We start from the raw sequence: 27,463 nt of genomic DNA, 5'->3' as shown, positions 1-27,463 counted from the left end.
ATGTCTTGCTTACCTCATTTGCAGGACACCTGATACTTTAGAACTCTCCTATCCTAGAGAATTGGAATAGGTGACTGTCTCGTCTGCAACAGTTGAAGTTTCTTGACTCCGTGTGTGGGAAAAGAGGCAATGGTATTAGAGGAGTGGAGACAGACCCATTCACCATGAGGGGCAGAGGGAGCTCTGGGGGTGTGAGGATCAGAGACCCACCCCCACATATGAGATCCTTTTATTTATTTATTTTGATGGGAAATCACTTTATGTACCGGGATAACTGGATGTCACTTTCTCCTGATGCTCGATTCCTTACTCCAAGGTTGGGGGATGTATTTCCTCTTGAGAAGCGTCCCCAATGCACCCGGCGTAGGGATTTGCAGGTTGACACAAGTGCATCCTGTGGCTGTAGCTTATTTCACTTTCAGCTTCCTTAAATGTGAAGTCATGTTTGAACTTGAATTTTATATTTTTCTCCAGGCACTTTACAGGTAAAACCACAAACTGGCCTCAATCATGGGTGATTGGTTTGGTGCAGTTTGAAAGCATTTTTGAGTGGCATGTGGAGCTATGAAATTGTTCTTTGGTTTCTCTGACCTGGGCCTTTTAAATATCTAAGGAATCAGCCTGGCTGCCTTTTGGTACGGCACAGATGATTCAGCATGTTACAGAGGAAAGAGACACTCACGCTCTGATCTTTCATGGATACTTCCTTCCTGTTTTGAGTCCTTAATCTAAACTAAGTCATTAATTTTGAAAGCATAAGAAAAACATGCCCTGCTAGTGTTGGGAGAAATAACAGCCATATATATAAACCAACAGAGAGAAGACAAAGTTTTGTTAAATGCCAAGTAATTTCACAACATGGGTAGGATAAGATTTTCCTGTCCTGGAGATAGCTTCCTATTACCCATGTCAGCAAATTGTAATCTTCACCCTGGCTCCAAAGGTCTTGAAATATTTTGAGATATCGATATTGCTAACCCTGAGTGTTCAAAAATAAGGAATCAGGACCCTCATGGAATCATGAGATGGGCATAAAAATCATGACTTTTTTTAAAAAATGGGGTTCTTTTTAGTAGCCTTGTGTTTTAGTGCCTTTAGGATGCACTCAGGTCACATTTCCAAGGTTTCATCCACAACAAAGAGGACTAGAAACGTACGTTTTGTGATGAAAGCTGAGGTGCTCAGGTAATCACAGGATTCCAGACCTAGGGCTTTTAAAAAAGCACCAAATATTGCAAGACGAATGATAAAAGCAGGCGAGTAGGCGATCCTGGGATAAAGTGTATGGAAACTGGGATGAGTTTAAGAAGTGACAGCAGACAGTAGTGCCTGGAGCGGATGTCAGTAGCAGCGGGGTACAGTCAGGGTATGCTTGGCACATGCTCGCCAGATCATGCTGTTATTTAGAACTAAGGAGATGATGAGTTAAAAATGAAGCATTTTGGGTCAATAATAACAGCAGATATATAACTTTGTGCTTGTGGCTGGCTGCTGCTGATCAGCCAGCAGTGTTTCCAAGTCTTCCAAACTGTGTATGGGCATGTGTTAGGAAAGAATCTCGGCAGGTGTTTATTGTGCTTGTGGAATGAACTCCATGGCATTCGAGAAGTCAGGCACCACTGGACTTTCATAGCAGGGACAAATGAAATTTACAAAGGTCTGGCATTAAATCCAGGAAAATGGAACTTAGACCGAAAGAGCACATGGAGAAAAATAAGACCCAGAGCAAAGTAGTTGTTGCTTGTATTTTGAAATGTTACACAATATTATTGAGTTGTTAGTAATAATATGGTATGAGCTTACTGTGTCTCATATGTCATTACCATTACCTTTTACCCTGTAATGAGAACCAAATGCCTATAGTGTACCAATGAGTGTCTCCAACCTGAATTTTGCTCAGTGTACACAGCCTAGAACCAACTACCAAGGGAAGCGGTGGATTTTCCATCTCGTGAAATCTTCAGATCAGGACTGAATGACTTTACAGAGGATTATATGCTTTAGTCAACCACAAATTATTGGGCTCAGCACTGGGGTAACTGGGTGAGATTTAAGGGCCTGTGTGATAGAGGAGCTTAGACCAGGTGCTGAAGGGGATGTCTACAATGCAGTTAAACACCTGCAGCTGACCTGCATCAGCTGACTTGGGCTGTGGGGCTATATAATTGCAGGGTAGATGTTTGGGCTCAACTGGTCGTGGGGTCGCAGGGCTGAATTCAGAGCCGCTATCATTTTCACATTCCCAATGCTGCAATAGTTGTACAGCAAACACTGCAGGGGAATGCTTACCTCCACAAAACCCTGTTTTCACTGAATTAAAAAAAAAAAAAAGAAATCCCACAAGTGAATTTTTTAAATCTGTCGCCTCCCTCCTCCTCATTTCGGCAGAACCTGCACTTCCTAAACTCCCTGAAGAGGAATGAGTATGGTGCCCTAATGTCCACAGTAATGAGACCATTGCCTTTTGCAGATTTGCAAGAAAATGGAGGTTAAGAATTGGTTTGGTTAATCTAGTTTTGACTGGGCCAGAATTCTCTGCCGTGGACGTTTCTGTTAACATTTGCCCAGAAACTGCACCTTCGTTTGCCACACACCTGTCCAATGGGGTGAAACAATTCAGGTTTTATGCTGCATTTCTTCTGACTGACCTCATCAAGGGTTGATTCATTTCTAGCATAACCTGAGCAGAAACAGATGTTTGCCTTCTGCTCCTTTGCTGAAGCCACACAGCACTAGAAAGCTGGCTCAGAGGGTGCAATGTTTCCTATCAGCACCAACTTTCTATTGATTGCTTTTGTTGTAGAGCAACATATGCTAAGGCCTTATTACAAGGGATTCCTATAAATGGCACACAGGATTAATAATGTATTTATAACACAACTTTGTTTTAGTATAAAATGATCTATAAACGTGTAATAAATGTTTTATAATGTTTTTGTAGCCTGTTATAAATGATAAATGGGAGACTATAGATGCCACATCAAATATTGATGCTGCATTGTGTGCATCTTTGTGCTGTTACTGTTCAGGAAGCCATTAATAATAAAGTGAATGGAGATGTAAAAGTTGCTGACATGCCCAGCAAGCCATTTATAATGAAATGTATAATCCTTCCCATAAAGTAAATACATTGGCTGGTGATGGTTGATGAAATGGAAACACACTGTGAATTATTTGTAAGGTATTTATATATTAATGTATATTATCCATATCATGTCATAGAAATGCCATTAATATATTGGATGTATTAATTCTTTATATCTAATTTATAGGCAGCTCTTAGAAGAAAGCATTATTGTGTGTCCTTTGCTGCTTTGTCAACTGTACCAATCCGTTTCTTGTGAGTTCCTTGCTTTTCCAGCTGTTTCTTTTAAGTTGATAATGTTAATTGATGCTAATGGTCATGATCCCTTCCTCCTGCCTACCCCGGTGTAACTCAGTGGCGTAGAGGCTCAGCTGAAGATGTGCCCTTCTGCGTCTGACCAAGGCCCAGATTCACAAAGGGACTTCGGTATTGCAAGGCCGAGCGGTGTGCTGCCTAACTTTTACACATGTAGAAAATCACAGGACCACCACAGCGCTCCTAAAAACCTGAATTAGGTGCCTAGGCATCTCTACAATGAAGTAGGAGAGAGAGGTACCTGAGAATGTGCTCCACCAAAGCCAGCATGCTATGCAGGGAGATGCCTAAGCTAGCCACCGGGAGAGGCCAAGGCAGTGGAATGTACTAAGCCCTGTCTTCTCACCGAGGTGCGGACTGCAGGGAGGTGCCTTTCTCTGCTTGAAGATCCACAAACAGGAACTTGTCTGCTGGAGTCAAGCTCCTAGGGCATTTTTTGTGGGAATGATTTAGGCACCTGCCTTGTGACCCATAAAATGGACGGAGTAGGAAGTGGTCGTTATAACTTTTAGCCCGTTGCTTATAGAACACATTCCTGGGATTTGAGAGACCTGGATTCAATTCCCCCCTTAGCCAGAGGAGGAGAAAGGATTGGAACAGGGATCTGCCCTGTCTCAGGAGGGTGCTCTAACTACAGACCCAGGGGATATTCTAATGTAGGAGGGTCCCTCAGTCTCTCCTGTTGAAGTTGTTCTCCATGGATATATAATGAAAGTGGGATTGGAGCAGGGGGACCAGACCAGAACCACGATTGCCCACCTTCCAGGGGCGTGTCCCAACATTGGGCTGTAGAGCCGTTCTGTCTCTCTGGCCCAGTATTTATCTTCAGGGGAAGAGGCACTGAGAAAATGGCTCTGTAGTCCAGTGGTTGGGGCTAACAGCTATAGGGTGGTACCACCACTTCTTCCTCCTCTGACCAGTATTTGAATGGGACCCAATCAGGTAGGTGGCCTCTGAGCACATCCAGCCAGTTGGGTCCCACATGTGACATAGGCAGCCAAATGCTTGTCTTCCCCCAGTTTGTGAATCGCTGAGGCTGAAGCAGGAATTAGGCATCTGGACGCCTACAGTGAGGCAGTAGGGTGCGTGCCCAAAGGCAGAACATAGGCAGCTAGAGAACTTTTACCCTGAAAACTTAGGTGCCAAGAGCATTTAGATACTGATGGGGATGAAGGGAGTTTTGTGGATAACAGTGGAGCCAAAACTGGGACTTTGGGATCTCAGTACCTTTGGGGAAGGGGGCTCAAGTCACTAACTGCTGACTGAGTGTAAAAAAATGGCCTAAATTCAGATGCAACGACCCCTTGTCAAATTCTCTTTCAGGCGCTAGCCTTTACGTTCTGGATCCAAGATTCCTGGGAATTGCTTCCTCCAGCAGATCCTTCTCTTCTGTGCTCCGATTCGCTGTCCGCTGCACTTGTGTGTAGCTGTGTCTGGGAAGCAGCAAAACCCACTCTGTCCCCACACCCTCCTTTCATTGGAGCTCCCTGGGCCTGATCTAGGCTCTGTGTTAGCAGAGAAGGCTCTGCTCATTCAGTTGTGGGGAAGCATGAGAGAGACATACAATGTTCCTTACGATGGGGCTGGAGCTGCTGTCTTGCATATGCCTCCTTCTCCATTTGGATGGCTGGTTTGAGACCTCCAGGCCCGGTTTGCTGAGCCTTGTGTACTCATTTATTTAAACCCGTGCAAAGGAGATAGAAGAAGTCACTTTACATCCACTCTGCACTGGCGGAAATGACAACACACAGGGCAGGGTAACAATGAATGGACCCTAGAGCTGTTTATCAGGGCATGTTTTTACAGCATTCTATCAGCTCCCCCGCTATCTATTCTAGACCCTACCCCCTAAATCCAATTGTAGGGTGCAATGGAAGCAGTAGCTTCCCAGCTCTAATATAAGTTGCTTCTGTTTGCTACATCCTCTTCCCTAGATTTCCTGCCCTGATCCTGCATCACCCGTACCACCAGCAGCTTCCGTTTTACTAGAGTTTTGTAGGATGAACAAACCCAGAGAGCAAGGACGTGCATGTAGTGTTTGGAAGAGAGTATTTGCTCTTCAACTAGACATGCAGGCTGCCTCTACCTGCTGAACTAGCAACGCCACCCTGGTAACTCAGCAAATATGTACATGAATTTCAGCGTGCTAAGGAAATGATACACATACACCCTAGAGATGGGCTGGAGAAAAATTAAGTTTGAGCCAAACATTTCTAAAGGGAGGAAGTGTTCAGATTTGCAGCTTTGGTTGAGGCTCCTTTCTGATGCACACACGTCAGGTTTCTGCAGTGGGGCTGCTCAGGGTGCGCATGCTTATATGGAACTGTGACATGCCTTTTCAGTGGAAACATGCATGGAGTGAACAGGTGTCAGTCTGCTGAAAAATCAGGAGGTGGGAGATACATAAATGTATGGGCAGATGGGTTATTGTATGAACAGGGGACAGATGAGGAAAATGGCTTCAAGATGTTTCTTCACTCAGCTAACTTGTCTTGCCACCTTTAACCCCTAACATTGTCATCCAAACAGACAAGGATTCAATTATGGCAAATGAGTAGATGACCCTGTAGTCTATGTGCTCCAGCTCCCACTAGTCAATCTGCTGCCTACCACTCGGTGCACATCAGCTGTAGACTATATGGCATTGCCTTCATCAACTCTGCCCCAGAGTTGGAGACAGGATAATCAAGTGGGGCTACATCACTGGCCCAAATGCCAGTGCCTGTGGAAGAAAGCTTCAAAATATGGTGCATCTCCTATGATGCCAGTTGCTTAAGCACCAATTTTCTGGCAATCACATGTGCAGGGAGGTGGTGGGAAGCAGCATGAGGACAGGACAAGGAGAAGACTCAATGATTCTGAACCATCATCTGAATGATTCCCCACCTCTGTCTAGATGCACAATTGCCCCTAGCAGCTTTGAAGCAGAGATGTCCTCTGCACTCACATATGAGGGGAGAGAGGAGGGATACATGGGTGGAAATCTCCCTGAGTCCTGTTATCTCCACCCCAGAGGATGTTCTACACTTGACCCAAACCAGGCTAGAAAAAGCCCAGCACAGCGGGTGTGCTAGCTCCAGGATCGCCTGAGCTATCTCCCTGACTTTCCACACCCAGGGTTATGAGCCAGAGGAAAGCACCTTCCCCTGGCTAGGTCGGTTCACCTGGCTTCCCAGGGGCTGGTTCTGCAGCTCCATAGTCTCCACCTGGCTTGGGCAAGGGCCCGCACCTAGCGCTCTCTGGGTGTCTCCCAAGGCAGCAAAGGAGCAGAGCTAGAGCCCCTGGGCAGCGCCCCCCCAGCAGGGCTTGGCCTGCACAGATGGATTAAGGTTTCCTGGGGCCCTGGGCCAGAGCAAGTGGGGCTCGTGGGGGACCCTTCCCCACCCTTGTTTGCGGTCCTGCCTCCGTTCAGCTCCTTTCAGACCCTTACTGGGGCACTGCCCCTGTTTGCCCCCTCCCCCTCACTGCAGCCACTTCTGGGGGGGAGGGGGCAGGGTCAGGGCACTGGGGCTTCTCCCGCCCCGCCCGCCCTCAAGGCGCTTCTCCCGGAGAGCGGGATCGGGGAACTGGCGGCTTCCGCCGGCCACACGGTCTAGGGCGCTGGGCTGGAGCTTCCCCCTGGCGCGGGTACGTGCCCCGGGACCCTGCTCACCCGCGCCGGGGCGGAGCGGGGCCGGATCCCTGCCCCAGGGAAGGGGTCTCTCTCCTGGTGGGGGGGCGCCCGGTTCCCTGATCCCTCCTCCCGCCCCTCCCCTGCGCTCTCCCCGCCTCTTCCCCACAGATCCGGCCGCGGCGCGGCTCCTGCCCGCACACCCAGCAGGCTGCAGCCGGGACCCGCTGGCAGGGGAGGGCAGCGAGCCGCGGGCACCGGAGCGGGGCTGCAGGACGAGCTGCGCCTTGGGCGGCGAGCGGGACTCGGCGGCGGCGGCGGCTCCCCGCGTCCGGGGCTGGGAGTCGGGACGCCCCTGATACCGTCTGGGGCTTTTGTGGGCTCCCTCCGCTAGACACAGCCGGGCTGGGGCCAGCTTCGTCGGCACCCCCCAGCAGTGAAGGGAGGAGGGAGTTTTGTACCAGCGTCGCCTGCATCCCCCTCCAGCAGTGACCCGGGGGGTCTTGCACCAGTATCACCTGCACCCCCTAGCAGTGACCGGGGGAAGGTCTTGCACCAGCATCGCCTGCACCTCCCAGCAGTGACGGGGGGTCTTGCACCAGCATCGCCTACACCCCCAAGCAGTGACGGGGGGTCTTGCACCAGCATCGCCTGCACCTCCCAGCAGTGACGGGGGGTCTTGCACCAGCATCGCCTACACCCCCAAGCAGTGACGTGAGAGGGGCAGGAACTAGCCTTGTCTACACACACCCCCAGCAGTGAAGGGGGAGGGCTTGTGCCAGCATCTCCAGCCGTGGCGGGGGCTGGTTGCAGCATTCCTTTTCTTGCCTGCAGAAGCGGCCTGGGAGGTTGGTAGCAAAAGCACTTTGCAGCAGCTGGAGGATCTGGGTCTATAAGAGAACCAAGCTGGTGGAGTTTGGGGCTCTTCAGTTCCTGGCATTGCCAAGTGCTGCTCTGGATGTCAGATTTTCCACTGGGAGCATCGCTGCCGGGATCTGCCTTGCTTCTCCTGTACTTGCCTAACCCCTGTCTCTGACGGCCCCCCCTACGCAGAATGGCAGCCATCAAAAACTTGCAGCTGTGGTGCAAGCAGCAGTGTGAAGGCTACCGGGATGTCAGCATCACCAACATGACCACCTCTTTCCGGGACGGCCTGGCATTCTGTGCCATCCTTCATCGGCACAAACCAGACCTCATGTGAGTAACCGGGAGCTTCAGGTGCTCCCGCTCCTGTGTGTTGGTTCCTTCTAGTATCTTGCATTATGAGTTCTCCTGCATTAGATCCAAATTCTGTCTCCCATGTAAATCTGGTGGCCTGCTTGTAAATTATTAGGCCAGAAACACTAAGGAGTCATGGAACTGAGGTTATAGAAATTGTTGCTCATCTTAAAGCAACTAAGAGTCATTTAAAACTTGACTGGAAAAAACCCCACAGAAAATCCTGGCAGGACCATGCACTGAATGACTCCATAGACGCTTCAGGCTTCCCATGAACAATTATGTTTCTCGACACTCAGTACTGGATCTCTCTTCTGTTGCACAGGGGGGTTGGTGGGCTGGAGTGTTGGACGGGGAGCAGCAGGGATGTATTTCTATGCTAGGTATCATTGCCTTTCACATGGAACTTCAGTGCATAGTACCCACCTGAGTGCCACCTGGGATGTTGGAAGAAATCCGGCTGAGAGTTAATTCTCTGTCCTGCCCTATTGCACGGGGGCAAGGGAGACTGGTGAGTCTGGGTCCCGAGGACCATGGCAACGGGGGAAGAGTCAGAAGGTAGGGTCCCGAAGCATTAACTGGGACTCAGGCTGCGCTTGAGCATTGTGGCCTTTACAGGGTGGTTGCGCTGTCCTGAATGCCATCTCTTTCAGCTCCTTGAGGTGCTCTCTGGTGCTAGCAGCTATGTTAGCTCAGTCCAGGTGTGCGATAAACTAAATGCCAAGTTTTGCCTAGTGTGGGAGTTTCAGTGTCTAGTTAATGGCAGCGACTGGTCTTGTCCAGTTGGGCCTGCTGCCTCGTGTTCGGGGGGGCCTGTGTGGCTGGGGGCTTGCTGAGTGCTTGCTGCATTACTGTATGCCCTGTTGGTCCCAGGCTACGAGGGAGACAAGGCGGGGGAGGTGATATTTTCTGTTGGTGAGGGAGACAAGCTTTCGAGCTTACAGAGAGCTCGTCTTCAAACATGAAGCTGGTCTCTCTCACCAACAGAAGTTGGTCCAATAAAAGAGATCACCTCCCCCACCTTGTCTGTCTACAATGCTCAAGTGTAATGATGGCACTGGGTCTCCCTCCCTTCCCGCCCTGGTTAGATGGTGTCCTGCTTTGGCAGTCCTTTCACTGAATTAGTTGTGCTGTCCTGCAAGCAGAAAACCTCCAAGCCAATGGCTTGTTTCTCCCCATACACACTCCTTTCTTCTCCTCCGCCAGCGGGGAAAGGCTGGGGCTGGGCTATAAACAGTTAAAATATGTCCCTTCTGTTGCTAAACGCGTTGAAACGCCAGTTGGGAAATGTTTCCTTCTTTGCAGTGAATGTTTGTTTAGGCTCCACTTTCCATGCTGCGCCAAATGGCAATTTCATCAATTATTAGCTAGCCAATAAACGCTAGTTAAATAAAACAACAACAACAAAAACCCGGGAATTTCCAGGCAGGGTTCCATGCTGGGGAGCTTAAAGGAGCCAGGCTGGAAGGAAACTACTCGTTCCATTGACTGCCTCTTCTCCCTCCCCCGTCTCACTGCCTCTTCCATGGAAACACAGACTGAGTGGCTGCTTTTAGAAGAGCTCTTTGTCAACCCCCAGTCAGCACTCAGTAGCTGCCTGCTTGTCACCACGATTTAGAGCCCAATGGCGTGAGGGAATGGGAGCCCTCAACTCCTAGTGACCTCATTATGCACAAAGGGCATCTCCAGGAGGCCAGGCTGGTCAGCCTGTCCCATAGGTTTTAGGTCTTGTCTTGCCCTGCTGCTGGTGGTGTCTGACTCAAGAGCTGCGTTCTGAAAGGAAGTGTTGAATGCCGCCCCTGAAGTTGCGTTCTGGGTTCTTTTCACTGTGTAACTTTAGCTTGAAGGCTAGTAACACAAGAAGTGTGAGAACAAAGCAGGGGGGCAGGGAGAGAATTGCTCTGTCCGGTTGATTGGAGTACTTGGGTCCCCTGTGGTAGGACGTGTCAGTCTGGCAAGGAATTAGGTTGTCTCTTCTATTCTGGGGCTCTTCTCCAATTCCTTGGACTGTGCCCTCCTGCCTAGGCTGTCCTGTGTGGTCTGTTCAGTTTTCTGTGGGGCAGCCTCTCTTACAGAGAGCAACAGAGGGTCCTGTGACACCTCTCTTACAGGTGTCTCACTTCTTGCTTAAACCTAAGAAAGTGGCCGTCTATCCCCTCTTACCTCTCTCCTGTGGCTGTGGGTTTCCTTGAACTTTGCTTCCGTGCTTTAAAGAGGCTGTCACCCGTGAATGAATGGCTTGTTTGATCGGCAGGAGCAGCCACCCAGTCCAGGGCAGTCTTTCTGAAACTCGTTTCTCCTCCCTTATTTGATCAGGTGCCATTGCCTTGCTCTGTTTGCTTCTTGCCACGTCACCATGTTTACTTTCTTGGAGGTTCTCTGCAGGACTCTAAATGTTCCCTGCTTGCCTTTAATCCAGAGTCAGTAACACAGTAAATGCCTGGGGCAGTGTGTTGTGTGACTTCCGGACACTCACCTCCTGGCTGGCCTTGTATTGAATGTATGTCACGCCGTATCAAACATGGACGCTTGGGCAGGGGCTTGGCTACCTGAGCTCCAGGGAAATGTCCCTGTTGGCCAGTCCAGTGGGTGGGTATAATGCTTAGGTTGCATGTCTAGAGCAGGGGATAGACACACTTTAAATAAATCTCTCTCTTCGCTAGAGCTGCAAACACTTGTGATTTCTCCCTGTTTTTTGTTGTTGAATTCTGCCCCAGATCCTTTCAGGTGCAGCCGTGCTCAGACGGACACGTGCAGGTGAAATTATGACAAGGCCTTTGGGTCTGGTCTCCCAGTTCATGTTAACAATAGCAGAGTCACACAACAAAGCAGCTAGTGTACGATTGGGAGGTTGAGGTGCTGCTGGGTGGAGATGATACCTTTACACGCTTGCTGTTGGAAGTTGCAGGAGGCCATGGGAAGCTCCAGTAGCTTGGATTTTCTTTTAAATTCCTGCAAATCTGTGAGCTCGGTACCCTTGCAACAGAGCTAATTTGTGTCTATAAATCAGGGATTGAGTGTTGATCTGGAAATCTGCAGGGATTGTTTTGCAACATTCTTCTCTTGGCTTAGGCAGATGAGATCTTAGCTCTGGGGGCATGCTATCCAGAGCGTGTTTCTTGCTCCGGGAGGCATGGGGAGTAGCAGGAGACTTCAGGCAGTCAGCAAACTGCAATATTGTTAAAGGTTTTCTATTCTGGGGTTTGCAGTCCATAGGTCAGGGGGGAGGCTGGTATCATGTCTTTTCCCTCTTCCTTTTTCCGGCCAGAAAACATGTGAAGGGAAGGATAACTTCTTCCAAATTTAGCTGAGGTCAGGCAGCAGTGGCAAGAGATTCTATGCGCCCTGTGCACAGGGCAGCCTGCATACAACTAGAACTGCATTCCCCACGTGCTCTAGGAGGCTAGGGCACGTTGGACTCTGTTAGGGAAGAAACCCAGGACTGAATGATTTTGGAATTAAATTCCCCTTTCACTCCAATAGATTAAGATTTCTTAACGTCCCGCATCCATAGTGCATACACCGCTCCAGGAAGGTTTGTGTCCATGGTGGGTGGGGAACGAATATAGAGCATTAATTTATTCTTCTCAGAAGAAGGTGATGCTTCCCAGCGGGGGGATCCGAGATGTGAACTCTGCAGTGTTCTCACCTTGGCATCAGCCTGGGGGGGGAAGGGTGATGTTGCTAGCCCTGTTAGTGGGTTTTGAGTCTGTACCGATCAGTGAGTCTGGAAAAGCAGAGAAACTGTGCTCTGTCGTTCGCTCTCTCTGGTATTAGTTCCAGATGTTTTAGGGACGTTTTGGTGGAAAGGTTTTGATTAAGCTCTGTCTTCTTTCCTTCCCTCTTCCCCGCTGCCCATGGGTGATATTCTTTCCTAGGTCGCTGACTGTTAATAGGTCAGCATATAGGAATTTAGAGGGGGTATGAAATCCCCTGGCAGGCTGGGTAGAGGTGGATGGCTGGAACTGGTGAGCAGTGAACAGTAGCTGTCTGCTCTTATTCTCTAGGAGACCTTAGCATGGGCGTTATCAGCTAGCTGGAATGAGAACAGCCAGGCAAGATTGCTCTGTAGGGGACAGCAAGGCTTGGAGGCAGACAGGAGTGGAGTGGGTAGGGCGAGGGGAGCCTAATCAGACTGCAGCAGCAAATTTGCATATGAATGCAGAGTCATAAAATTTGCCTGCTTTGTCTTCCTTGTTACCTGGAAAATCAACAAACCAGAGCAGTGGTCCCCAACCTTTTTTGTCTGGTAGGCGCCAGACGACGAGCTATCGTGGACCGTGGCTGGCGGACGAGCATCCGCCGAAATGCCGCCGAGAAGCGACAACATCAATAGGTGTCGCCGCCAAAATGCCACCGACAAGCAGCGTCATCCAGAGGCGTCACCACCGAAATGCCACCGTAAATCGGTGGCATTTCAGCAGCGACGCCTCTGGATGACGCTGCTTGTCGGCGGCATTTTGGCAGATGCTCGTCCGCCGGCCAGTACGCAGGCGCACATAGATGCCCCGGTGGGCACCATGGCGCCCGCGGGCACCGCATTGGGGACCACTGAACCAGAGCATTCTTGGAGCCACTAGACTAGAGAGGCTAACCGCCTCTGTCCTCGCAGAAGCAGTTTCACTGGGCTGCTCCAAGAGAAGATATTACCTCACCCACACTTGTCTTTCTATACATAGCAAACTAGAGGACGGGCATGGATTGCACTTCAGCACCGTTCAGGTTGCGCTTTGTTCGTTAGTTGCATTTTAGGTGCTACTGCTTAGGGCTGACCCAAGGCCGCACCGAGCTCTAGGCAAAGTAAGACTTGTTGGGCTGCACCCACGTCTTTTTATCTGTAACCGATTCTCCATGACCATATCCATGGCCTTTGAGCTGGTCTGCCAGTAGCTTGGTGGTTGATGGGTCCAGTGTGTGTGTGTGTGTGCGCGCGTGCATGGGCCCCTGTGCATGGGCATAAACCTAGGGCTCCACTGCCCTCGCTGTAGCCAGGATAAGCATGTCATATGTGGAAAAGCTGGCTGCAAAGAGATGGTCCCATTTGTGCAGGAACAGGTCAGGTTTCTCCTATGCGAGGTCTGTGCTGTTATACGGCCTTTACTACCTTTGCACTGGGAAGGTTTCACTGTTCCTAGGGAACCCCATGTAGAGACATGGGGGCGTTGTCTGGATCTTTCTCCACAGTAGGGTGACCAGACAGCAAGTGTGAAAAATCGGGACAGGGGGTGGGGGATAATAGGAGCCTATAAAAGAAAAAGACCCAAAAATCGGGACTGTCCCTATAAAATCGGGACATCTGGTCACTCTACTCCACAGGCAGCCTTTGGGTTGCTTCCTGGTCTCAGTCACAGGGTGAGCAGCTGCGGAATCCCATTGTGCTGTTGCATCCTATGGCTGGCTTGCAGGAGCAGACAGGATCTTCCCTGTGGAAACACCTGTGACAAACGCTGCAGCTCTGTGCAGATGGTAGGGCTGGAGTAGCGATGTGCTGTCAAGCTCCTTGGGAACAGGCCAGCTCAGCCAGCTGAATGAAAACTTTGTTCAGGGGCTCAAAACAGCACTTTCCTGAGTGAACAAAGTCCATTCTTCCCCACTGCCCCAAGCCTTCCACCATCTCTTCACTTCCCAATGAACTGAGTCCCCCTTTGCCTTCTCAGTGGGGAAATCTTGGGCTCTGGTTTAGTTCTCCCTTTGTATTAATGTTGTTCCTGTAGGATTATAGATAAATTGATCCAGAGAGCAACTGATACTACAGACTAGAAAGAGCATGAACAAGATCAACTCCCCAGGGAAAAAATTCGATGTAATCTTGTTAATAAGACTAGCCATTAAGATGACTAGCCAATGAGGGAAACGGCGTTTGGGGTACATGGCACGAAGAGGATCTCTAGGTGGAACAATCGCCAAACAACCTGGCTGTGTACATTCTCTTCAGAGAGAACTGCAAGCAGATTTCTCAATTATCCTTCAGCAGAGAGAAACCCAAATTCTTCCCTCCAGGCGCCATCCCACGTAGCCTTGATGTTGGCTCCACTTTCACTGGTGTAAATGGAATTCAGAAATGCAGCCTCGTGAGATGGAGGTGATGGGGAATGTGACTGATGCCAAATCAATGGGTCCGGCGTTATTTTAAACCTCTGGCACGGATATTTTTTTTTGCATTTCCCACATCTGTGCTTTGGCAGGTTGAAAGCTACAGAGCAAAGCCTGGGCTTGCCCTGGCTCTGTGGTGCCTTTCCGTTGCTCAGTGCAGTCTTATGGACTTGCTGTGAGAGGGCACCTTCCTTGAGCTGCTGCTCTCTCTCTCCTCAGCACTATGTCAAGCTTCCTTGAAATCAGAGAAGCTGGAGATGTAAAACAATTGCTAGGTTATCTTGTCCAACTCCTGCCTGTGCTGGGGTTTTTCTCTACAGTATATTCTTAAGTGCTTTGTCCAGCCTGGCTTTAAATGTCTCAAGCGATGCGTCCCTTTGGCAGATCATTCCACAGTCTAACAGATTTGGATGTTCATCTTACTTTTATCTTTGCAGTCGTGGGGGCATGAGCAGCAAACAGCCTGCAGTGAGGGGAGAGTTGGCTGTGCATGGCACAGAGCTGCCTGTTGTTTTCATAGGCATTTTGCATGTTAGTTGTACTGACTGGCGTGATCCAAGCTCTCGCTTGGGATGTGAGTGAGAGAAGGGCTTGTAACTGACTGGCTCCCTGGGCTAGGGGTAGGAAAGACCCATATGGTTTGTCTGAGGTGAAGCAGGATGATTTTAATTGTTGTCTCAATGATGCAGTCAGCTTCCTTAATAATGCAGAATAATAAATAAAATACTCCTTTTAAGCCACTATTGTACGGCAAGAAAATCCCCACCCAGGAGCCCACTGGGACAAAGAATGAATGGGATAGTTTGGCAAGTCTTTCTCCATTCTCCAGCCTGGCGGGTGGAGGATTCTGGGTTGCTCCTTGTCTTTATGCACTTCTTGGGGGCGTTCAGAAGTGGGATTTCACCATCAAGTCCCAGCTCATTCTCCATCTGCCCAGCTCACCAGTTCCCATGGGTGAACTCTCAGTTCTTCATGGAAGGTGGGACTCTGGATACAGATGGGAGAAATAGAGAAGAGGTAGCCGTTTGTGCCTTGAATGAAAGGAAATTATTTAAAAGACAACACACTCTGATCTGTTTGAAATCTGAAATCAGCAACTGGCATTTGTAAAACCCCTCTGTTAGTGAAGGACAAATCTCACTGTAACTTTGAAGCAGGGTGATTGTCCTTCATGTATTTTAATGTTCGTGTCTTGTATTAAGTACACCTCTACCCCGATATAACGCAGTCCTCGGGAGCCAAAAAATCTTACCTCGTTATAGGTGAAACCGCGTTATATCGAACTTGCTTTGATCTGCCAGAGTGCGCAACCCTGCCTCCCTGGAGCGCTGCTTTACCGCGTTATATCCAAATTCGTGTTATATTGGGTCGCTTTATGTCGGGGTAGAGGTGTATATAAAGGACACACTTTGTCCCATATTTTCAGTAGCAGTCATGCAAACGATCCTGTGTGTAATATAAACTCATGCATTTTTGCTATGAATAGAACTGTGTGTGACCGCTTTATCCTGGATTTTTCATATAATTGTCCTTTATTCCCTTTAAATAGAAATGGTTGCCTGAGTTTGGGGGGTGAATTGGTGTATATTAAGGGGGGGCTGTTTAAGAACATAAGAAAACCCAAGTTTTTGGCCCACATTTTTGCAAAACGTCATGTGAATAATTCTTTATCTTGTAATTAATGAGAAGTTCCCCTTCATGCTATAAACATTCTACTGCAGTTTCCAACCCCAAAACTGTAGCATGGTGATAACTGGAGAGAAACTGATTAGTAATAACAATGGCACTGGTTAATTTGGTGCCACTGTCCAGGTTGAGAAGAGCAACAGCTCATTGTTAGAAAGCGAACTCGATTTCTAAAATGATTTCTGCTTGCTTGATCTGCGTGTTGTACAGCAGGTGAAAATATTTCTTGCTCAGGCCCAAGTCTGGTACAGCATGTAACAGCAGAGAAGGGGTGGGAGTGGGGAGCAGGATTTGAATCCAGAACTTGGACCTGCTGCTCCCTCAGATCCCAGGAGGTGGATGTCTCCTAGAAGTGCATGATAGTCACAGCTTTCCTGGAGGAGGGGATGACTCTTGCTGCCAAGGCTGCTGGAGGAAGAGAGCACCGGAGCCAAGGTTCTTCTGATGTTGGAAGTGTGCTCTGTCTGCCAACAGCGATCCCTGGGGGTGTGGGGAAGGAGCAAGGATTTCATGAGGGCAGGAGGTAAAAGCCTTCACCTCTCCCGCACTGCAGAGCCATGTGCAGTATGTTTAGCAGATGTGGCATAGCCCACTCTGAGGGTGAGGAGGCCAGCACTGGAAGATGGGGAGCTGAAACGGTGCTCCAGTCTCAGATGGCAGGAAAGTCCCAGCTGTGCTGGTGAAGTCTCCTATGCTGAGCTCATACCTTTGACCCCAGAGGTACGGCAGTGCCTTTACCGACAGGAGTCTCAGGGCTTGTCTTTAGTGCAGATGCTACCCCCGTTGGCATAGGTGGATTATATCAATGGGAGACGCCATCCTGTCAGCATAGCGCTGTCTACGCTGGGGGTTAGGTTGGTTTAACAACGTCGCTCAGGGGTGTGGATTTTTCACACCCATGAGCAAATGTGGCGACCCCGATATAAATCTGTAGTGTAGACCTGGCCTCCGAGGGAATTTCTGGTGTATGTTTGGTGGCAGTCAAAGTGGGAAGGAAGCTGCCACTCTCCTCCCAGAGAGCCAGACTGCGAGGGTCTCGGGGAGCTGGAACGACAGCAGCGTGCTCTGGATTACCAACGCCAAGCTAAACTCTTTCTCATCTTCTGTGTTTCAGAGACTTCAACGTCCTGAGTAAGGAAAACATTTATGAGAACAACGCTTTGGTAAGTGGGATTTGCAGTTCTGCTTTCTGCTGTTAATCATGGTGTTCTGTGCCCGGGGCAGCCCAGTTCCCCTGTGGTGTGGTGTGCTCTGCATGGTGCACGATTTGTCCATGCCTGGAGCGGATCACAGTTAACCAGTGGTAACTCAGTGAACGGAGCATGTTTATACAGCACGCTCAAACCCGCTGGCATATTCTACATGCATCTGCTCTGGTAACTCTAGCAATAGTTTTCCAGCTTCCCTGCTATCGTAAAGCACCGTAAGGCCGTTCAGCTTTCTTAACTGGCTGTGCACTGTCACCTCTGTTCAGATGGGGGTCCCCAGACAGGGACTTTGTCATCTTCTGTGTCTTGTACAGCACGGAGCGCTCCGCCAGCTCGCAATGAAAAGCGGGGCAGCTTGTGCCATGGAACAGCCTATGGATTGCTCCATCCTCACCGGCTTCTCAGTGAAGGGGATTTCTTTTATGGAGCCAGCAGAGCCGAAAGGCACTTTGGAAAGGCCGTGTGGTGGTCAGCTCTCCGCATTTGAAGTGCTCATAGATACTATTGCAAGGAGTAGAGAAGGCAGACGCTTGAATGCTAGAGAGAGAGAGAGAGGGGCCTGGCTGGTGGTGGAATGGCAGCATGTGTTCCTGCTCCCCAAGTCAGCACGTTTTAAGGATGTGCTCTGTGCCTTGGGCAGCCAGGGCTGGGAGCGCTGCCCTGGGGCATATAGGACGTCTCTCCAGCCAGTGCTCAGGCTTCAAGTGGAGACTAGCCATGCTACAGTGGGGTCTTTGGAGGAGGCGGTGCAGGAGGTACTCTGCCGTGGGGAGTGGGCTGGGGTATGGGAACAGAGAACTAAGAGCTCCCCTGTGCCACAGGCTCTTCAATAAAGGTACTGGTAGGAGGGCTCCTGTTCCTGTCCTCTCTGGGAGCTCCCCCACATCCGTCTCGGACAGGCTGGGGGTGGTGGTGTGTGCTCTGTGTAATGAAGGAGCGAGCCTAGGTTTCCCCGTTGCCCCTGGTGTGTCTATGGGGCGGGTGTGGATGTGGACTCCCTTGCTGGGGGTCAGAAAGTCCCCCTTGCCCTCTCCCTGCCTGAGCCGGGAGACCACAGAGGCTGGGGGGGGTCGAAGGAGGGAGAAACCCCCAGGAAGGAGATGCATTAATGTACTGGCCATGTGCTGCTTTCAAGAGATCAGAGAGGGACTTGGTAGGTAGCTTGAGGCAAGTGAGGGTAAGGGGGTCCCCCCGCCCTTCCTCCTGCAGAGTTAAGTGCTGAGAGAAAGTGGGGCAGTTCTAGAGTCTTTGTCCCTGCTGGATTTGCTGCTCCAGCTTGGGACCAGGTCAGGCTAGGGCTGCGGTTTCCCTCCTTCCTCCAGGAAGGGATAGAGCTCAGCTCACCCACCCACTCCCTGCGCTAGCTCCACAAGCCAAGCGTGGGATGAGCCCTTGAAGAAAGGAATTTTTTTCCTGCCTTCGTCCATAAAAGATGGGCTGCGGATACAGCTGCTGTTCGCTTCAGGGCTGGCACTGGCCCATGCTCGCTTCGCTGCTGCTTGGAGTGAGTCTGGGATGTGAACAAACACATCTCTTGTTCTCTTCTGAGTCCAAACAGCTACCTCCTTTTCGGGTGACGCCTGGCCCTGCAGCCAGGACAGCAGAGGTGGTGGTCAGTGATCCCCCCATAGTGTATAGCTGACCCTACTCCCCTGGGAATTGTCTCCTGATGTCCTTGACCACCTTTACTCCAGGTTTCTCCCACATCCAGGTGTGATATGAGCTGCTGGGTTGGGGACAAGGTGTGTGTGTGTGAGAGAGAGACACACTCAGGATCATGAGGGAGCGTGGCAGCATGGGGCGAAGGTTTCCATGGGGCGGAGGAATTAGTAAGGGTGTTTAAATTATGATTTAGCAGCAGCATTGTGCCTGTGATGAGGGGGCCTCTCCTTAAAACTCTGGGCTCACGTGGGGTTGGAAGTCATGTCTGAGTCTTTCGATTCCACCATCTCAGCCCTTCACACCCTGTATCTCCCTCCATCAAACCATCACCCTCTGTTCCTCTCCGTCTCCACTCCTGTACGTTAGGATGTGTCCCGCAGGGGAGGTCAGGTAATTCTCTTGTTTCTGTGAGGGTGCTGTGCAGTACCTTCGCAGGGTTTCCTGGGCACCAGCCGCCGGCTTATAGCGGTGCCAGGCTGACGAAGTCGCTCCTCCCCATTTAGTATTCGCATCAAGCTGCGTTTACAGATGGGACTGGGGCTGAGCAAGGGTGCTCTGAAGTTCTGGAGGGCTGTTCGCTTCCTGTGCATGGCCAATGGCTTCCTTTCCACGGAGCAACTTGGCTGTTGTCTGTCTGTCTTTCTGTGAAATGAACTGTTCAGGCTGCCTCAGCTGGTTTTATTAATGAAAATGTCTGCATGCTCACTGGGTCCATATTGTCTCTTCTCCCCCTTGTCTGTCTCCCCCTCCCTGCCTTTCTTCATGTCCTTTATTTTTCAGGCTCTCCTCCCTCCTTCCCCTGCTGCTATAAGGTACCTTGTCCCTGTGCTAATAGGACACTGAGGGGGTGGGCAGCCCATGCCCCTCTCCACCACCAGACTGGCTCTCTTTGAGCTTGTGACTGTCTTGGGACACGTATGGGACTAACTTCTCCCACAGCTGTTGATCTGCTATTGTTCAGATCTTGCTGCTGCCTCGCTGGTCACAGTCTTCTTTTCAGGGGCTTTATTACAAAACTGAAAAAATCTGTTCCAGGCTGAAACTCTCCAAGGTCTTGAGGCAAGGAAGAATGTGGCTTTTACCAGATGCCAAAAATGATCTGTTGGGTTGTTTTTGTTACTAGAAGTGAAGTATATAAATAAGGGGAAGATGTTTGTTCATTTTCCCTCACTACTACTGGGAGGCAGTGCGGCCTAGTGGGGAGAGAGCATGCACTAGACTGGGACTCAGGAGACCTATTCCTGGCTCTGCCACTGGCCTGCTGGGTGACCTTGGGCAAGTCACGTCACCTCTCTGGGCTTCAGTTTCCCCATCTCTAAAATGATACTTCTCTCCTCTTTAAAGCACTTTGAGATCTACTGGTGAAAAGTGCTATATAAATATTATTAACCCCCTCATTTTCCAGGCAGTTAGTTGGAATAGTGGCAACTCACCTTGGATTGCGATCTTGTTCGATCTCCGTATTAGGAAGGGAGAGGGCCAAGGAAAGCCCCCCTCCCCCCCCCCGGTGCTGCAGGCAGTGACGACACAGCAGAAGGCCCTTCTTGCCTCTTAGGCCCCATCTCCACGAAGTACAGCTGTCTTTGTGTATCTCTTTGTAACGCTCTGAGCTGATCTAGTTCCAACAAACACTGCGGTGTCCCCACAGCATCTTTTTGTTTCCCGGCACGAGCGTGCAGCACCTATCGCATGGCCTATCTGTATCAGTGTGTCTTTGGACAAGCTAGGCAATTACCCCAAACAGCCCCAGCTAGAGGACAGTGTGTCTAGAGGACCTGCGCGCACAGGGTCAGTAGGAGCACGTGGGGAGATATCCTCAGGCATGTCCCGCTGCACCAAGACATGGAGTAAGTAGGACTGGCCAAACCAGTTACACAGACAGGGTTAGTGGAGGCCAGGCCAAACAGCATATTAACTGTATTACTACCTGGTTACAGGAAGACAACCATGTACCAGGCTGGGCTGCTAGCCAGGGTGACACTGCCACAGCTACTTGGCTGTAAGCATGTGTTATGTCCACCCAGTTAAAGATTTTTTGGAAAGACCCAATGAAAAAAGGTCAATTGGCTTGTTAAAAAGTCATTTCTCTCCTAAACAGGAACAGTTGGCTTGTAGGTCAGATCCATTATATTATTGTGCCAGACAGGAAGGGCTCTTGTAGAGTTAGTCTCTGTGTTTAAGACTTTCATCCTTTGTTTCTGCTGTAGCCCTGTGTCTGGCGCTTTGAAATGCCGATATCTCATTGGGTTGTTGGCATTATGAAGGGGATATTCCAACAGAGAGGGTCCGTGAGCTCTCTCTGTAAGCCAGACAGAAGGAGGGATGGAGAAGGTCCTTGGCAAAAGCTCTGTGGGGAAGCAGAGACAGACAGTAGCTGCAGGGATATCGCTCTTTTCCTCGGGCCAATTAAGTCTCTTGTTCGGTGTTGGAAGAAAGTCGCTCAGTATTTCTTTACCTTACTTGTGTCCCCCTAGCACCAGTACACAGGGCAGCACTGGAGAGCAAATGTTTGCCCCGAGTACCTGGTATGTTAGGCAGCACCGAAGTAGTTAAAGCGAATTAGAAATGCATGATTTGAGCAGCGGCTTGGGAGCCAGGAAGTCTTTGATTATAATTTTGCCTCTGATCCCTCTGCGGCCTTGGCCAAGTGGCTTCATTTTACTGCCGTAGCTTGCCTGTCGGTCAGATAGGGAACGATGTTCACCTTGCGGGGGGATTGTGAAGCTTAATGTTTGTAAAGGTTTTGGAGTGAGAAGCGGTGTATAAACACCAAGGGCTTGTTGATGTGGCGAGTTAGTGCGTGGCAAGCCAGGGTGTGAATCTCCAACACGCCGGCTTGCTGTGCGCTAACTTGCAATGTAGACAAGACCCAAGTATCACTACCTACCAAAACCCCACTAACGGGAGCATTAAGAGTGGAACTGAAACCTGCAAGCCAGGCCTGTAGGTCTGGACCATAACATGCGGCTCAGCGGGGCCGCAACCCCTCTATCTACAAATGGGCACATGCACATATACAGAGAATGAAACAGTCCCAAGGAAGAGCAGGGGAAACCCAGCTGAGTTCCAATGGAATGAGCTGGGACCAGCCTGTCTGGCTGGATTTTGGGCCGTCAGCCTGAATTTCCCAATCTTGTGGCTGGAAGTCATGACTGTCCGAGTTCCTGTAACAGCTGTAAGATGTAGGAGCTGAATTAGCCCAGCTGTTCCCTGGGAAGCAAGAGGGGCCTATGTGCTGCATTGCTGCCTTACCTTAAGTCTGTTTCTCCTAATGGATGGCTGCCCGCTTCCATCACTGGGCTAGCACAGACCTTTCCCTTCTGTTCCCGCTGCAGGCATTTCGAGTGGCTGAAGAACAGCTGGGCATTCCTGCCTTGCTGGATGCTGAGGATATGGTGGCGCTGAGGGTGCCAGACAGGCTGAGCATCCTCACCTACGTCTCCCAGTATTATAACTATTTCCATGGACGGTCACCAAGTAAGTAGCCCATGGAATTCCAGCTGGTCCTCCCACCCAGGCCCACCATTCTGCAGTGGGGAAGCCGTCAACCTTTAAGCAAATCAGATCGCTGTTACAATCTACTGTGTGCATGCACCCCACCGTCCCCGGGCACACAGGAAACTGGCTTATATTCAACTTCAGAGACGGAAATTTAGTGTTGACACTCCTAGGCAAAAAGCTCCTGCAAGAGCACAGTTATACTGGCATCATTGCATCTACACTAGGGCGTTTGCCAAGTTAGCTATGTCAGTAAAAAATCCCACCCCTGGCTGACACAGTTCCACGGTAAAACTTTGAAGCGTAGACTCGGCCCAAGGGCTTCGGAGAATATTATACTCCCATAACTGAGTGTGTATGAAATACCATCCATCAGGATTTGCATGCACATTATGATGGATCTGGTTTGTATCTGGCTTTAAACTATTACAAATGAAAGAATACAACAAGCCAAACTCATGGGTTCTCCAAAGGATGTTTTGGAGAGGTGACATTTGGGGCGTGAATAGCTAGGCAGGTAGAGTTCCAGCTGGAGAATGTGGATCCCGATTATAAAACCAGGCTTGTTTGTTTTTTCAAATAGCCGAAAGTTCTCTCGCCCCTTTTCCTCTCCGCCCTCCACTTCGTTCTTTGTCTTGTGTTTTTAAATCCATGTCAAAAAGTGAACAACAGCCAGACTCCGGTGGGCTTTGTGCCAGGTTGGGGGTTTCTTCTCCCAGCCCCAGAGGAACTCGCCTACCACATCTTTAAACACACCACATTTTTGTACCCTCCAGCGTCCTACAAAATGTTTCAGTTGCGCTGAGAACACTGGGGTAAGTGTGTGTGTCCAAACCCACAGGCCTGCGAGGAATGTGCCCTCTGACATGCAGCAGACTCTGAAGTCCAGCGGCAGTGACCTCTTGACTTCTACGTCTTGTTTATTGCATATTCCTTACTGACGCCAGTCATTCTTTGCAGTCCCAAGACCAAGGAATGGCTGATATGTACTGAGGTTGCGCATTGACATTAGAGCAGGACTGAAGTTCCCTTTGCTTGCACTGGGTTCTGGGAGTGGGAAGTCTGAATCTAGACTTTGGCTGTGGCCCTGCTGGTCCCTTTGTTTGGATAACTTGCAGGAGTCTCCTCTGCAGGAGGCCACTTTCATACTGCTCCATGAATCGCTCTCCCTCTCTCTTGCCCCGTTCTTTCTCGTGGCGTATTTACAGCTCACTCAGGAATCTTTTTTTCAGATGGCTGTTCCTTCACGTGGCTGTTAAAACCAAATTTGCAGCTAGAATAATTCTTTGCTGAGTTCTACATGCAGAACTCTCTGGTTCGAAAAGGGGTGGGGGTGTGGAGGGAAAAGAACACACTTGCAGGATGGACTAAATGGCTGAACAGCCCTGCCACTTGGAGTCAGGCTCTGTCATAACCATACAGGAAAGCTAATTTAGGGAGATTCTTTCCCTGCCCTTCCCGGGGGCTGTCATGCAGTTGTTCCCTGTTCCTGATTGGAGTTCTGGGGGCATTTGGCTGTTCTCTTTTCCCCTCCCTGCTTATTGCAACCTTAGGAAGTCCTTCCCACCCCCAAACAAGGAAGAGAGGAAATTGCGCTCATATCTATCGAAGGCGTCCCAAGTCTTTGAGTATTAAATCCTATTTGAGCCTGCTTAGGGGCTCCCATGGTGCCTCCCAGTTCTGTTCACATTCTCATGGAAAAGCTTGTTGACTTTATGAGGAAGGCTGGGATAATGATTAGGGGCCTACCCTAGGACTTATGAGACCCCGGTTCAAGTCTCCGCTCTGCCACAGGCTTCCTGTGTGACCATGGGCAGGTGACTCAGCCTCTCTGGGCCTCAGTTCCCCATCTGTACAATGGGGATAACAGCACTGCCCTATCTCACAGGGGAAATGCATTAAAGATCGTGAGGCACTCAGATATTTTGGTAACAGGGGTTCTATAAGTACCTAAGATAGATATGCTGAAGGCCACTAACTTCCCCAGCCTGGGGGAGAGGTATTTTTTACATTCCTTCCATCAAATTTCCCAAGAGAAATGGCCCTTTAAGAAAGTCCCAGCCTCTTCCAAGAAGGAGAGGATCAGCAGCTACCACTGCCGGACGCACTTCCTTCTCCTCTGTTCACTCACTTGTTGCATCTTGCCCCGAATTCAGGTGCAAGCTTCTGGAGAAGCCCAGGTTTCCTTGTTTGTGTTTGTATAGTACCTAGTGTGGCCTGCTGGGGACCTTCAGACATTACTGTAAGACAGATCACTTCCAGGCCTGTGTTTCTGGCTTATGCTCCCTTGTCCTTTCTTCCAGTTGGAGGCCTGTCTGGAATCAAGCGTCCCACTTCGGAATTGAGCGAGGAGCCACCTGGGAAAAAGGCCATTTCGGAACCCATCAAGCCGCCCCCTGTAAGTTCAACAGCACACCCACCAGCTGCAGCCAAGATAAACCCAGCACGTCCAAGGCAGGATCTGCCAAAGGAAAATTCTCCAGTGACATCGGTAAGGAAACAGGATTCCCTTACTCTGAACCATCTGGTAGGAGTTGGAGACACTCATGACAGTCTGGGAGGCCTCGGCCAGCTGGGGATTGAATCCTGACCCACTGTTTATGATCCACAAACTCTCCCATTATGGGATTAAACCCAGAGGCCCTACTTACTGCTGGCGAGAGAGTGTCTGTATGGTTACCAACAAGCTCGCGTTCAATCAGATGGCAATTCGACTTAGGTCTCTCCTTGCTTGTCTAGGGGCTATGCCATCCAACTGATAGAGCCAGGCTCTGTGCCCTGAGTTAGATGCTCTTTGTGGTGATGACTCTCTCCCCATTCGGGATCAACACCAGACTTATTTGACCTGGATTAGCCCAAGGAGGTCTGTGTGCTGCCTACTGGCAAGAAGGGGGAGCATAAAATATCTTAACACTGATGTGTTTCTGCCCTTAGGGTAATGCTATATGTCCTAATACATTAATTTGTACCAAGAGTCCGTGGTAGTGACAAATGCTACAGTCTATACAAGAGCAAACTTGGGGGGATACTAGAGGCTTGCCAAAATAATGCCAAACACTAGAATGTGGTGGTATAGACCCCAATCATGCTAACATTGCATGCAACATTGCAACAGGTGTGCTAGAGACACAGAGATTTATTACACTGAAGAGAGAGAGAGAGAATTCGCCTCCTCTTATCTTTTAACAGAAGAAGCAAAACGTGCAATAACCAAGTTCCCCAGGATGCACCCGGTCCTTGGTGTTGCTGGTGCGATTGTCAGCAAGGATCCTGATTAGTCCTGGTTGTGGTGGTGGGTTTGTTAAATGGCATTAGCACCTCTAGGAACATAATTGAGAGCACTTACATCATTTTATATTTGCCACCAAACAGTGTTCAGATGGCAGTGGCTTCTGGCTGCTGTCAATCTGGGCTGGATTTGTTCCAGGGACCTTGTGCTAAAAGGCTCCTTGTCCCATGGCCTGAACCGTCCAGTGCCGCCGCCCCCCCCCCCGCCCCCATAGATCATTTTTGTCCAATTTGGTTGCTGCTGTTGAATGTTCCGGTTCAGACAAGACCGTCTGGTATGTTTTCGGCTTCGTACTGGGCTGATGGCTGTCACTGCTGCTGTTGTTTTCTCTCCCCCCAGAAAAGGGTCCTGACAGACAGTGGTAATCTTCGTGGCAGCAGCTGTGCCATCTGTGGGAGTCACGTGCACTTGGTTCAGCGACACTTGGTCGATGGGAAGCTCTACCATAGGAACTGCTTCAGGTAGAGTTCCAGGGGAGGGGAGGCAGGGGTTCATGCCCACTAGAGGGTCAGCCTGGCCTCTTTCTGGACAGAAGAGCCTTGAACAGCTGCTGTGTAGTTTTTCCCTTTGCCCAGCTGCCTGTTAACCTCAGTGACTTACTGTGTTTCACCTACAGTGAACTTCTGGAGACTAGGATGGCTGCTTCTTGGACAATAAAAAGGCTCTTCAGAGCCGGCTTGGTGGGGTATGCCTGACTTGCAGCATTAGGGAACGTACACTGCTCCTTGTTCAGATGTTACTGGCAGCCTCCTCTCGGGGCCTAGGTTATGACACTGACGTGGTAAAACCATCCATGTCTAGGGGAAGCCCATTGCACCGGCTCACTGTCATCAGCACCTCTCAGACAGGCGGTGATCGGAGTGGGTCACTCTTATTGGTGTTTATGGGAGTGTATTTCAGCGTGGCACCCGGGGGCAGCCTGGCATGCACACTGCTCCCTTCGGCAGCAGTCTGGTTTTTACGTGGAGCTCCTTGCACTGATGGCCCTTCCCAATACTGTGTGTCCATGTCTCCCCTGTGTTGGCTGTAATGTTGTCCCTGCAGTTGACTGCTGAGTTCACCTCGGTGGCACCCAACTCTCTGGAAAACGTTTCCTAATAGTTTGGGTTTTTTTGCGACTGTCCATAGGTGCAAACAGTGTTCCAACACTCTACTGTCTGGGGCCTACAAAACCGGGACCGAACCTGGTACTTACATCTGTACCAGCCACCAACAGCCAGCCAGTCTCTGGAATTCCGGACCGCGTAGCATAGAGAACAAACCTACCAGTACCTCCACGACCTCAGGAGATCCCCAGAAGGTGTTGGTGAAATCAAGTCAGTTAAACAAAGGCACCAATTCCACCTCCGATCCCCCCAGTTCCATCATGCCATCCAGATCACCTGCTGGCAGCAGTTCCAGCTCTGGTCCCAAAAGCCCAAATGCTCCATGGTCATCATCAACTGGGAATAAATCAGATTACCGTGAAGGTACCACTTCACCTTCTTGGACAGCATCAGGAGCAAAAACGCAGCAAGCCCGAAAGGAGTTCTTTGAGTCCAGTGAGGGTACTTCAGGGTCTTTGACTGACAAATCACCGGCTACTAAAGATCAAGTCCTTCCTTCTCTTCCCTCTCAGGCAGCTAGTAATAACAGCTCTGGCAAACGCTTTTCTGGGGCAAACTCAGGCGGCACTGAGAAGGATAAAGCACGTCAACATCTCACGCAGGCTCTTCCTGCATCAAATGCCACTACAAACAGACCAGGAGAGGTCAGTTCCAGTAGCTCCCCACCGCCCAGCAGGTAAGAACCTCTGTCTT

The 27,463-nt window shown here is 50.0% G+C and overlaps 1 protein-coding gene across 4 annotated transcripts in view; it reads left to right on the top strand.

Moving 5' to 3' along the window:
• Positions 1-7,292: 7,292 nt before the first annotated feature.
• Positions 7,293-27,463, top strand: part of MICALL2 (MICAL like 2) — a 34,711-nt gene continuing 14,540 nt past the window's right edge. For 2 of the 4 annotated variants that reach the window (XM_065560059.1, XM_065560058.1), the window contains exons 1-7: positions 7,926-8,207; positions 17,122-17,170; positions 22,213-22,354; positions 24,679-24,866; positions 26,004-26,125; positions 26,281-26,349; positions 26,793-27,446. In XM_065560059.1, the coding sequence (XP_065416131.1) occupies positions 8,065-8,207; positions 17,122-17,170; positions 22,213-22,354; positions 24,679-24,866; positions 26,004-26,125; positions 26,281-26,349; positions 26,793-27,446 (1,367 nt within the window). In that variant the 5' untranslated portion in view covers positions 7,926-8,064. Of the gene's footprint in view, positions 8,208-17,121; positions 17,171-22,212; positions 22,355-24,678; positions 24,867-26,003; positions 26,126-26,280; positions 26,350-26,792; positions 27,447-27,463 lie in introns of all 4 variants that reach the window. The other 2 variants (XM_042853164.2, XM_024102347.3) reach the window with 2 other exon arrangements.

This window comes from Chrysemys picta, chromosome 10, assembly GCF_011386835.1.
Source record: "Chrysemys picta bellii isolate R12L10 chromosome 10, ASM1138683v2, whole genome shotgun sequence".
Lineage (NCBI taxonomy): Eukaryota > Metazoa > Chordata > Testudines > Emydidae > Chrysemys > Chrysemys picta.
This window is presented reverse-complemented; position numbering and strand designations above follow the sequence as displayed.